Genomic DNA, 13,959 nt, shown 5'->3' on the forward strand with positions numbered 1-13,959 from the left:
TCCTCTCTCTTCATTTTCGCATCTGAATCTCGCTATTGTTTTAATATTTTTTCTTCCTCTCCACAAATATGTTGGTGGTACTACTTTCTTAGCTCTTTATAACTACAACCACTATCGCGTGTGCTTTCTATCTTCACCCTCTATTGGTGTATTTGTTCATCTGGATCTATTGTCGCATTTTGCATTTGTTTCGTAATGTTCTCCTTCCTCTTTGTTCTTCCCACATTCCTTTCGCGTTCGCTGTGAAGCGACCAATTAACTGTTTCTATAGCCCCTTACCACCCTGCGCTTCGACGCTGTCCTTATCTTTTCCATTTTTGTTTCTTCCTCTAATACACAATTTGGTGTCCTTCCGTGTAACTCTAACATCCATTTATACTCGCTTTTTTGTACTTCCTCCAGTTCCGCCCATTCCTTCCACCCACATATCTCCGTTCCGTAGATGAGCATCCCCTCACTATTGCATCAAACAGGTACTTTCAGTTCTCAAATCATTCTTGAACCCCCACTTTCCAATTCCCCACACCGGTCCCATCGCCACCACCCCCTTTTTGCTTAATTCTCTTATATGCCCATGTGTCCCTTTGTTTCTTTGCGTTTCGTACGTTTTATCTTTTCTATTCTTTTCCTTCCTCCATTTCTATTCTATCTTCCCCCCCCCCCCCATCTCTTCATCTTAGATTTTCTACATTTAACACCATTCCCCTTTTTTCTCAAAACCTTTCCATTTTTTCCCGTGATTCCCTCCATCTGTTCTACAGCATATCTTTCTTCTTCCCATTACAATCCCCCCACCATGGCCCGGTGTTAATGCGCTTTCCATGTCTATTAAGTAGGGATTAAATAAGGTTGGGCTTAGGGGGCATCCCTGTCTCAATCCTTTACATGTCCAAAACGCTTCCTTCCATTCTTACCCTCAACCTGGTCATGGTCACTCCATATTTTAGTTCCTTGATTCTAACCTTAAGCTTCTTCCCAATTTTCCCACCTTCCATGGTCTTCCATACTTTTTCCCGTTTCCCAAAGCGCTCTTTGAATCCATGAAAAACACCTGTGCGCTCTTTTGTTCCAATTCCTTTTCCACCAATACATAAATGCAGTCGATTGTTCCCGTCCCTTTTCTGAAGCCCATTTGTGTTTCTTCTAACATCCTTTTCTCTTCAATACCTCTTTCTAGTCTTTCTTCAGTATCACTTTATAACTAATCCTATTCTATTCTCAGTAAAACTTTTCTCCCATTTTTGCAATCCCCTGATTTTCTATGTTGTGTTCTCTGCCAATTTTCCTTTAATTCCTGTTCTTGTATCCCCCTACCCCGCGAATATTAGCTCCTCCTCCTTTTCATCTACCTTATCTACTGTTTTACTTTTTAAGTACACAATTCGTACTTTTTCGATCAGACTTCTCAATAAAAAGTTATAGACTAGAAAAGAAACCAATTTCGAAAAAAATTCAAAGGGCTGTAACTTTTTTGAACTAGTAGCCCAATCTTGGAACTGTTTGAAATTATGGATTCTACAGGCCACATTCTATAAGAAAATTTTTTTCCGGGTCGATCTGAGACAATTTTTTTTTGGGGCTCAAAAAAAGGCAGTGTATAACCTTCCTTTTTTACCAAAAATCGACTGCACCAAAATTTCTCGGGAAAACACTTTTTTCTTATTAATTTTGGTGCGTAGAATCCAAAACAATTCGTACTTTTTCGATCAGACTTCTCAATCAAAAGTTATAGACTAGAAACCAATTTCGAAAGAAAATTCAAAGGGCTGTAACTTTTGAACTAGTAGCCCAATCTTGGAGCTGTTTGAAATTATGGATTCTACAGGCCACATTCTATAAGAAAAATTTTTTCCGGGACGATCTGACTGAGACAATTTTTTTTGAGGGCCTCAAAAAAAGGCAGTGTACAACCTTCCTTTTTTACCAAAAATAGACTGCACCAAAATCTCTCGGGAAAACACTTTTCTTAATAATTTTGATGCGTAGAATCCAAAACAATTCGTACTTTTTCGATCAGACTTCTCAATCGAAAGTTATAGACTAGAAACTAGGGAATGCAATACCGGAATTGCGGGATCCCGAAGTACCGGGATCCCGCAGCATTTTTGCGAGATTAATCCCGCACATTGTGTTTTATTTGCCCTGGTGATTTATTCTTGAAGGTAGTCAACCTCTTTGTGGTCACCCTTGCTCTTAGGGCCCGTGTGGACAAATTGCTGGAATCGGAGAATTATTTACGACTGTACAGAGACACTAGATGATTCGGTACTGTAGTATCCTGTATATCATTTACGTCTTAGGTTGGCAACACGAAAAAAAGTAACTAGAGTCACACATTGTACCAAAATAATATAGTAAAATTACAAGCATTTTTCTCTCATCTCGTTTTTATCTACGTTTCCCAAGCTGCGATATTTCAGGTACGCAAGGACGTTTTCACGTTGTCTTATACAACAACAGAACAACATCGACGCTTCGATTTTAAGTAACGCGGACTTATGGTACGCTTTGTTAACCATCGCAAAGTTATTTACACACTTTCATTAATAGTGCGCGTACGAACACATCAATCCAGATCTTTGACATGTTGGTTCTAAGAGGGAGGAGGTAATGCAACTGGAGCCAAAACCTTATTTAAAAATTAGCGAAAACGAAAGAGATCATTAGTCCAAGTGCGAAGGGTTGTATGTAACATGAGAAACTGCGCGAAGTAGCAGTATAGAAGTTCGGAGTGATCAGAAGAGGAGAAAAAAGGAAAAGCTGGTCCAAACGGGAATGGGCCAAATTTACCCTTACCATGTGCGTAATTCGCGTTGCCCAGCGACATAAGTGAAGTCAACACCCTGTAATTTATTGCAGGGTGGATGTATTTAGTGCGATTCGAATTCGCGACAGCGCCGTTTAGTCGACCACCGCTAATTTATGTGTAATTCCAATAATTGAGACTGTGTATTATTTGTAGAGAACTTTTCGGACCCCTACAGTTAGGAAACGAATATTTATACAATAATAAGCACGATACCCTCAAACACATACAGTCGCGGAACCCCTCACTACGACTAGACATTTTACAGTAGGTAATCATTTCAAAAGCAGTGCTTGAAAGCTCGAGCAAATAAAGCGAGTTTATTTGTATTACCCCAATCGCGGGATTCGCTGTAATTGAAAATTCCATAATATAATTTTAATGGCACGTTTTAAAAATGTTATAATAGTGCCAACTGCAGCGGAAGTTACACACAAAAATTCCCGAGAGATGTTTCCACGATGATAATGAAATGTAAATACGCTGGGTTAAGTTTTAGCGAACATTTCGAGTTTAAAATTAGTTTTTGATTACATTTTCGGATAGTTTCCAGTAATGGTCCTTATTTATTGCAATCGGCGCCCGGCGGAGGAGACTCGCAATTAACGTGCGACCAATTTCTTTTTGTTTACCTACAAGTTAGTGCAGCAGACGTTTCGTCCGCGAGCAACTTTCATGAATAATTAATGGCCGTAATGGATTGAGAACTTGAGACGCATAACAATCATCGTATCCAAAAAACTCGCGTTTTAACGATCACTACTAAATGGCTTACAGCGAAACTTTTATTGCGTCGCTCCTCGCTCATTTGTTCGAACGTTTTACTTAATTTCCATCAACATCATTAAACCTATTATTGTTTTTACACTTTCGAAACTTCGTAGATTTTAATTTAAAGTTGCGAAAGGAGGGACGAACGAAGGGAAAAAATTTCACGATCTTCCGAACAATTTGGTTATATGAGAGGGATTCAAATGTTAATAATCTAGTCATTATGTTAGATGTCCTGGAAGGAATTGTAAGGACAGGGAATGTTTCGGGATGTTATTGCGCGTTTTGTCTTTCGGTATTATTTTTTAAAATAGAATTTTGTAGCTATAATTGAATACGTGCCCAAAAAGGTTGAACTCGTGCATGTGTTATTTGCTGTTCTTTTCGCCCTTCGCTTTTAAAGACTCCTACATAAAATGTGCTCGAGTGGAAAAGGGTGGCGATTTTCTGACATATCGTTTAGACACGAAGAGGCTCGTTATCGAGTAATAAAAATAAACTAACCAACCAAATTAAAGCAGGTAGACACAGTAAAAGTAATATTGCGGTCCCGGATGCTGGGTGGCGATCCACTACACTTACCCAATTTGACATAATCTTAATAGATCAAACTACTAGTTTGTTGAATACTAAATATATAAGCTAACCTATAAATAATGAAAAATATTGTAAACAACGGCAACATGAAGAATATGCTTACCTAGATTAAGGCTAGCAAAATTCCATTCACGTAAATACGCTTAGATAAATAATTTCGACAATTTTAACTTGATGGCTCAGTAATTTCATAAGATTTTAACATCTTTCGCAAAGTCAGTACCTTCCATTGCTACCACAAAAGCCGAAGTGACATTTCGTCAATCACAATGGCACCAACTCTATTAACACAATGAAAGCGCATTCAGTCAGACATTTCTATGGGTACATTCAATGAGAAACGGAACATTACAAAATTGGCGTCACTATTTAAAAATAACCCGACAACTCCGTTTAATTTGCATTCTTCCCATTTAAGCAAAAACGACATCTTCTAATAAACATCAACGTCGTTGTTGCCGACGGCACCCGAAATTCCATCTACGCCGCCAGAACTGATAAAACACCTGCAAGGCTTATCTCGCACGTGACATTGATTGTTGAAAAACCAATTAATTCTTGTCCGATTGTTTGTCTATTGGAAATAAAAAAAATTGTATCTCCTTAATTATGTTACATAGAGGATGTCCTGACTACTGTTTCCCATATTCAGAAAACACGTATTTTTGCACTACACGGTGGCTCGCTCTCATCTTCGGCATTGTTTCAACTTACAGAAACGACACACCCATTTTTACACGACAACAAGATGTGAAAAATGTAAATTGCAAGACACATCCGAAGGATGCAAAATTAAACTAAAAGTTCCCGATGCCCTTTTTGTTTTTGAACTTTAACGCGTACGAAGTAAAACAATAGCGGCCGGGATTTATAGCCTCGCTAATTGAATAACCGAAATAGAATTATAATTATTTGTGGACAATGCGAGTTAGTGGTAGTAGCAAAAGGCATAGTTTGAAGTCGAAATCGATATTCAAATTGAAAGGCTGCAGGCGACGTTCCCATTATCAAATTAGCCATATCCCACGTATCCCGATGGGAAACTATTGCCAGAATACGATCCGCTTGACAACGCTCCTAAATCATTAACCGCTTAAACATTCTCTCACTTATTATTAAGCTCCGCGACTCCCGGCATGAATTATGCTTCCATTATCCGAGATATCATATTTGTTTCCCGTTCGAATAACACACTCGAATTCGAGCCGGTTGTGTTCACCATTACACCTGATAATAGAGAGTTATGTACTACATCCAGTTCCCTATTTACAATGGAACAAAGTAAATAAAAGTATATCTAGTCTGTCCGTTCATCTGCGCATTCGAGATGTACCACGCAAATAAATTTGCAGTCATTACTCTTTACCTCCAAAGTTATTGAATGGTTCAGTAAAACTAGCCCTAATGATTGTGAAATACGAGGGCGTAGAAGGGTCAACTTGTTTGGTCGAAGGTGGCAATCGAGTTAACCGTAGTCAATGAGAAAAGTACTCCGAAGACGAACAGATTTTTAAGACTTGGAAGAGATTTTGAAGAGATTTTGGGAAGATTTTGAAGAGAATTTGGAAAGATTCTGTAGAGACTGAAGAGATTCTGAAGAGATTTTGAAGAGATTTTGAAGAGATTTTGAAGAGATTTTGAAGAGATTTTGATCAGATTTTGAAGAAACTTTGAAGACATTTTGAAGATAGATTTTTTGAATAGATTGTGAAGAGATTTCGAAGGGTGGAAAAGTTCTGAAGAGACTTTGAAGAGATTTTGAAGGGATTTTGAAAAATTTTTGAAAATAGAATTTTTGAAGAGATTTTGACGAGAGTTTTACAGAGATTTTGAAGAGATTTTGTAAATATTCTGGAGAAATGTTTGACGAGATTTTGAAGAGATTTTGGGAAGATTTTGAAGAGATTTTGGAAAGATTTGGAATAGATTTTGGAAAAATTTTGGAGACTGAAGAGATTTTGGAAAGATTCTGCAGAAACTTTGAATAGATCTTGGAAGTACAGATATTCTTTTGTTCAGGAATTTAACTACTAATTTCACGTTTATAAGAGTTGTGCTTCTTTTTTTTTTATTTATTTTTCATAAAATGAATAGGGCAACAACCCCTCAGGCGGTCATAATGATGACCATGAGTATGTCTCGTACATTAATTTTCATTTCTATTATATATACTTATGCTGTAGTTTATATTAATAAAGACTATTATTATTATTATCATTATTATAGACTATTATTATTATTATTATTATAGATCTTGAAAAGATTCTGAAGAGACTTTGAAGAGATTTTGAAGATATTTTGAAGAGATTTTGAAGAGATTTTGAAGGGATTTTGAAGAAATTTTGGAAATAGATTTTTTGAAGGGATTTTACAGAGATTTTGAAGAGATTTTGCAAAGATTCTGAAAAGACTTTGAAAAGATTTTGAAGAAACTTTGAAGATAGATCTTTGTAAGAGATTTTTAAGAGATTCTGGGAAGATTGAATAGATTTTGAAAAGATTCTGTAGAGACTTTGAAGAGATTTTGAAGAGATTTTGAAGAGGTTTTGACGAAATTTTGAAGAGATTTTGAAGAGATTTTGAAGGGATTTTGACGGGATTTTGAAGAGATTTTGACGAGGATTTGAAGATATTTTGAAGAAATTTTGAAGAGATTTTGGAAAGATTCTGGAGACCTTGAAGAGATTTTGATTAATTATGCAAAATATACTTGTTTTTTGAATAAGTAATGCAACTGTTAAAAAATTGTATGAATATTAAAAACGATGCATGATAAAACAAAACGCTTTTCAAGAGAACTTGTTTTTTTATTGAAGAAAGGAGCTGGGAGTTACCGAGAAGGAAGGATGTAAGCCAAGAATTAACTAACGTTATTATCTATTTCTTTTAGTTTTTGGTTTTGATAAAGGAAGCATGGATTTTGTGGTCATCAGGTGCTGGCAAAATTGACTTCTCATTTAAAACATGAAATTTGCCTCTTCCTTTTTGTTTTGAAATAATAAAGTAAACAAATTGAGTATACTGATTGAGTTCAAAACCGAATGCCCTACCACTGTCTCGCCTTGACGCGTCCTTGCTCTTTTCCAATCTCCCAAAACCCGCCTACAAAATGGTGATAATTGTTTAAAACGGTCACTATTAATCGCGAACCAATCTAATTCGTTTCAATATTTTCGTTCGGCCTGGATAATTCCTTGGTACTCTGCTATGTCTGCCCCTGAGACTTTGCCTTCCCTCTCTCCTTCGTACTCACTTTTCTTATTTTCATGTCCTGTTAAGGCTTGATCTACTGGCGATTAGAGCGTTGCTCTAATAGCCTGCTTCCTGGCCTCTACACATATTTTCCTCTCCGTGCCCACTTCTTGATCCCACCAGTATGTTTCTGGATTTTTAACCCCGTTCCTAACCCTTGGCATCACCTCGCCTGCCCACTCGATTGCAGCTCGGACGGCGTACGTAGTAAGTGTGTTTTCTTCTCCAGAATCCCCCTCAACTTTTCCACGTTTTCCTCTTTCTATCATCCCATGTGGCCTTCCTGCTGGCTGTTGGGAGTCCTTTCCAGAAGTTGCGTCCTGCTGTCTACCGTCCAGGTAAATAATGGTGGTGAGAGACCTTCTTCCTCCACCTTTCAGTTAGCGATTTGGCTTGCTATGTTTGAGCCGGCGAAGGGTACATCTGTGATTGAGGTACGTCCTTCTTTTTCCTGGTTTGAGTTACCGAATTGGCGACTTGTTCTACCTCATTCTCGAATTTTGAGCACGACACATCCAGAGGATGTGACCCTATAGCTCGCACATATAGCATTTTTGTTGTTGTTATTTTGGCATTTGTCTAGGAAATGTCCTGCTTCTTCGCAGTTGAAGCAACCATTCTCCCCGGGTGCACCTTCTCTGCATATGCTACCCTCTCCCTGGATCTCCGTTCTTACACTTAATTTTATGTACCCTCTTGTTCAAACTGTAGGGCGCTATTCCCAGCCAAATACGATGTCCTTCCGCCGCCTTGAAGGGTTTAATTTCTGCCTTTGCCGTTCCCTTCAGGACTCTCTGCACCGCCTCCCCACATCTTTGTCTTGCTAAGCAGCTCTGAGATGGAAATCCCTCCCACCACCATCTACTCTGACGGTCGCGTTTGGCATGCCCTCAGGCATTATTATCATCTTCCTTTTTGGCGTACCTTTACCTCCGTGGTCGCTTTAGATCTCCCTTCCTCCTCGGACCAGCTGAGTGCAACTTGCACATCTTTGTAAAAGCACACCAGAATTTCTGAAAGTCTTCTAGAAATTATTTCAACAATTTTAGAAGGACTTTAAGAGAACATGTGATAAATTTCTTGTAACGGTAGCTCTGAATTTGGATTCATTTTTTTGGATTTTATAGGGAAAGGTAAATTCGCTACATATCTTCCTTCCTCCCCAGACCAGCTAAACGAAACACAAAATTGGTTGCTCTGAATGCATTGTTGTGTCGCTCTTTAGGTTGAAACATGCCGAAAATGAGAGCAAGGATTTTGTACAACAAAATTACGTTATATCGGTCTGAACACGAAATAATAGCCACGACAGCCTGAATGTAACATAATTAAAGTTATTTTTCATAAGATCTGGGGATTTTGTTGAAATAGATAGGGAATTATAAACCGATTACTGGGGTACATTAAAGCGAAATTTTTAGGCGACTGCAAAGATTTATCTGGTCAGGAAAACTGTTATCGGAAAAGAATTAATTGGTTTTTCGACTAACAATGTTACGTGCGAGATAAGCGATGGAGGTGTTCTGGCGAGGAATCTCGAGTGCCGTCGGGTTAATAACGATATTGAGTTTGTTAGCGGAAGGGGGTGTTGCTTAAGTAAGAAAAATGAAGAGTAAACGATGGTAATTTCCGTTTATGTGTCAATTAAAATCCCAATTTGAACTCCAGGTAGAGTTTCAGTCTTCTATCAGATTTTTCATTGGAATTTACGGATTTTGAATAAGGACATCGACTCTTGCAAGTTTATAAGAGTTTTAAGTGAACGTTGAGATTTTCTTGTGGTGTCAGAACCCAGTTGTGCCCTGAGAGAAAATTTAAAAAAGAAAAAAAATTGGGCAATTGTCTGTTGGGTGTTATAATGACCGACAGCGGAATATTAAATTAGAATAACGAACCACGTTCTTAATTATACGAAAGATAAGATAATTACTTTTCTAAAATTACTCCGCCAACGTCAGAATTCAAAACCTCGAAGACGGAGCAAAGTCGGATTTCGAAATTTCCAGCATCTGAAATAATTTCAAAATAAATTAGCTCTTCCTTCGCTTGTTTCGATTTATACTCTAACGAAATTTTATAAATGGCTTTTAAACATAAGAATTCAATTTCATTAGTAACCGGCGAACGAGTACCGATATCTCCAAAAATAAGCTTACAGTGACGCAATCTAAATCACCGAACCAGCAAACGAAGTAATTACTTTTATTTTTTTCCCTTCTATCTTTCCACCCCTATCCCATTAAATGATAAATGATAACAATTAAATTGCAAAATTCGATTTAATGGCACGTATAGCGGCAACACGTTTGATTAAATTTTGAAGCTACGCTTCCACGAGCGCAATTTTAATATGATCGCGGGCCCTTTTCTAATTGAGATTATTACTTACAGGATTCGGCAGGAGAAGAACGGCGGAGCGTGGTGCCCGAAGGCGCAGATCAGCAGCGAAATACGCGAATATCTGGAGGTCGATTTGCAAAAGAATCACCTCGTTACGTGGACAGAAACTCAAGGGAGATTCGGTAACGGTCAGGGGCAGGAGTACGCCGAGGCCTTTCTGGTCGAATATTGGAGACCTTCGATAAATCAGTGGGTCGTATATAAGGATTCTCGGGGCGAAAAGGTAAGAGACAATTATTGCACCAGCTCCGCTTTACTTACATGAATATACTTGTATCAGTTTTGGTCGAATGCATTCACTGTACCGTGGAAATTGCATAATAAATCATTCACATGCGGGGTTGTGGTGGATCTAAGTGGTCTGGGCAAGAACCCTCTAAAGAGTCACCCTTAAAATAATTATGATGTGCGTAATTTTTTGATCTGTGCACTTTGAATAATTATAGTGGGTAATTATTAGGCTTTCATGCACGAAAAATATTGCGAGAGGAGTTCCGCAAGGCAGTTCTGTGGGCCCAATATCATTTTATGACGTTTAAGCTAACGAATCGGGTGAAAGCGCCATTATAATCATTTAACTTTTGAAACAAACGAGACCAAGATTAATTGTGTTTTTAATTAAAAGCTCCATTTTGCGACCCCAAAAAAAGGGCCATTAAAGCTGCTCGGAAACTTCTGTCAAGTATCTGTAGAAAATTGTATGAAATTTCTGAAAAATTCCATTGACATTTTCATTAAATTTCCCTGAAATATTATGGTGACAGCTTTGAAACTTCCCTAACCTTCCCCTTAGTTTTCCTCATATGTGAAGGAAGACTCAAACAAATCTTAAAAAAAATACTAAGTTCCGAGCAGCTTCAAGGAACCTTGGCATCATGGGGGTCTAAAAGAAATTCCAAAAATATCCTGCGAAATTTTAAGCAAATATCAAAAAAATCAAAAAATGTTCAGGAGAGTTACAAGGAAATTTTCCGAGGTTTACTTGGACGTTTGTAAAATGTTCAAGGTAAAAAAGAAATGGATTTTGGGGAAGTTTCAAAGAAAAGTCAACGAAGTTTCACGATTATCAGGAAGTAGAAACGCATGGCAGGTTCTCAGTAAATCAAAAATGTCAAAAATGTCCAGGGAGCTTCTAAGCTTCTAAGGAGAATTTTATGGAAGCGTCAAGGATATGTCAAGGAAGTTTCACATACATTTTAAACAACTTTTAGGAAACTACTGAAATTTCGCAGGGAGTTCGAAAGGAATTTCAGGAACATCGGGTTTTCAGTAGGTAAATATAAAGAAAAATCAGAAAGTTTTGAGGAAGCTTCCATACTCTACAAACTTATAACCGATTGTGTAATGAAATAACTGATACCAGAATTTCTGTAAGCTTTCCAAGATTTATTTCCACAATTTTAGAAAGACCTTAAGGAGAACATTCGAAAAATGTCTTGTAACGGTAGCTCTAAATTTGGAGGTCAAGGGCTAGATACATATATCATAAAAAAAATACAGTGTGTCGAAATGGATAGAGCCGATTGTCCAATCCATTTTGTGGCTAGTAGAATTTTAAGACTAAATATGTAATTTGGTGAGATTGACAATTGTCTTCCCTACGTAGTTAAATTCTATGGAGAATTATTGTCTTAATAACTTTTGGAGGCACCGCACTAACTAGAGCTAAAGTTGGTATCTTAATTGGCCACAAACCAATGCTTAATCGTGAGGTCATTCGCTAATGTGTGTAATGCAGAATTGAGATATCGTGCCTCAGTTTTTATTTCATTGCCAGTGCACAAATGAAGGAAACGAGTGGCCGTGTGTCAGTGATAAGAAGCCATTTTGTGGGCGGTGGCCACTGAGAAAAATAATAGCAGGGATCCTCACGGTGGGATTTTCGAGATGCATTCAGTCGTGGGCAACGAGATAGTTATTAGTTTTACTTCGATCCACCACGCGAGATTAGTTCAGGTTTTGGGTTACCAGAGTAGGGTACGTAGGTATTAAAAAAGTGTAAACTCGTTTTAGAGAGCTCCGGGCTTAAAAACCAGTGATGTTTACGGGAATTTTGTTTTTTTATTGGAGTTCGTTTGTTAGCGCTAAAAGCAAAAATATTTGAAGTAAATGAATTCTTACGTGTCAGTATCATCCACGCCAAAAAATTCGGATTATCTCAAAATGAAGAGGAAGTAATAAACAGTTAACGAAATAGTAGAAGTAAAACGCGTTCCGTGAGGATAATAAAAGTGTTAAGGACAATCTAATTAAGCTCGCCAGGTATTTTAATTACCGTAGATCTTCGTAGTAGTAATAAAAAGTGTAAAATTTGTATATAGTGAAAACTTTTACTGCTTGGGACAACATAAAACATTTTTCGTAGCACTCATGAACACCAAACCGATAAAAAACTACACACACAGAAAACATTTGCATCATTTGAAAATTCATTTAGAAAGACTTTAAGGGAGTTTTCGAAATCTGTCTTGTAACGGTAGTTCAAAATTTGGATTGAATAGGTAAAGTTAAAATTTTTGAGATTCAAGGGCTAGAGTAGGTTAGAATATAGAATATAGAAAAGTTACCGGGTGTTGAAATTATGGGGCAAAATAGCTATAAGCTAATAAGATTTTAAGAATAAATCTGTAATTGAAGATTGTTCTTTCTACGTCTTCTAATTTCTATAGAGCATTGTTTTTATAATAGATTCCGGGTATCATGATTGGCCTCGTCTTCACTTTCAAGAAACGAAATAAAATTACCATAAGCACAAGGTAAGCTCGGGCAAAGTAGTGGTGGGTCGGGGTGAATAACGGGGTTCTTGTAGACTGGCAAAAACAAAGCAAAGGGGAATGTAGTAAAAATAAACCGAATAGGCGCCACTTAGTCTTTAGTAAATTGAAAAAGAGAAAGGAGAATACTTACCGAAAGAGGGAAACAAAGCAGACTAGGGGATCCTTGTTTTGGTCTTGATAAGCTAAAGGGATAAAACAATTGATAAAGGTAGGATAAACGAGAATTGATGTCACAATCGAGGGTAATTTAATAAATGCTCTCAAATTAATACAAATAGACAAATAGACACTGTAATATCTAGATCTGAAATATTTTTATTTTATTTATTTTATTGCCATTATTTTTTTTATTGTGGGCGGAGTGTTAGCAATTAGCTACTCTTCCCACTCAACCCACTATACAATCACAAAGAGCCATGCCTTACCTGGGATTCGAACCCAGGACCCTTGTGGCCAAAGTTCGAGCTACTAACGTAAACTCATCGAGCTAAGCAGGTGTCAAAATTTAAATTAAAATCAATTTTTCGCAAAAAGGGTGGGGGGGGGGGGATGAACTCCGCTTCCGCAGAAAACAACGGAGGTATAATTGTTAAATGACTATTCAAACAAAGGTGGTAATTAAAATTCGATTGTATCAAAAACCAGCATGTAATCAAACGTTATATCAAGGAGTCGACGAAAATTAAAAAAAAATTAATTTTTTAACCACAGGTCGCAACCTTGTCTGACTTATCTGACAGATAACAACACAAACAAGCAAACAAGAGCAGTTGTGAATAACTCGGCTATATAAATCAAGTAAAAAGTAATGTATTGCGAAAAATGTACACGCAACCATTGTGTGTGAACGCCAGATTGTCTTTGCACGAAAAGAATACATATAACTGTACGCAAGAGCAAATTAAAAAAGGGATGGGTATAGAAGTATGATGGAAAACATCTGCATGACCTCTGGCGGGAAAACAAAGAACTATTTTCAATTAAACCAATGACACGCAGATGACCTCTAGCGGTGAAATTAAAGAACTAAGGTAATTATCAATCTACTACAGAAATAACTTGCATTTTAACTAAACGGGTTTACAAAGGAAATACCTAGATGGCGTAAAAATTTAGATGACAGTGTAAATCGAAGAGTTACTGAAGCGGAATTTAAATTGTTAATGAAAAAAACTTGACTGAAACTGGTTTTGAAGTGAAAAGGAACTGAAATTTAAATTTTTAAATTACATTGAAACCATGTTAATTACTTTTAGAAGGAGATTTCTTAATTATTATTTCTAATTTCAAAACATCAAAAACAAAGAGTCGATTTATACTAACCTATTTTCTGAAATAGAAATTGTATTTTTTGGG

At 37.2% G+C, this 13,959-nt stretch overlaps 1 protein-coding gene across 1 annotated transcript in view; it reads left to right on the plus strand.

Annotated features, from left to right (window-relative positions):
- Positions 1-9,031: 9,031 nt before the first annotated feature.
- The window catches only part of LOC116180725 (discoidin domain-containing receptor tyrosine kinase B-like), a 31,088-nt gene continuing 26,160 nt past the window's right edge, over positions 9,032-13,959 (plus strand). The window contains exons 1-2 of the mRNA XM_031500844.1: positions 9,032-9,048; positions 9,818-10,049. Of these exons, the coding sequence (XP_031356704.1) occupies positions 9,032-9,048; positions 9,818-10,049 (249 nt within the window). The remainder of the gene's footprint in view (positions 9,049-9,817; positions 10,050-13,959) is intronic.

This window comes from Photinus pyralis, unplaced genomic scaffold (assembly GCF_008802855.1).
Source record: "Photinus pyralis isolate 1611_PpyrPB1 unplaced genomic scaffold, Ppyr1.3 Ppyr1.4_LG9, whole genome shotgun sequence".
In the NCBI taxonomy this organism is placed as follows: Eukaryota; Metazoa; Arthropoda; class Insecta; order Coleoptera; family Lampyridae; genus Photinus; species Photinus pyralis.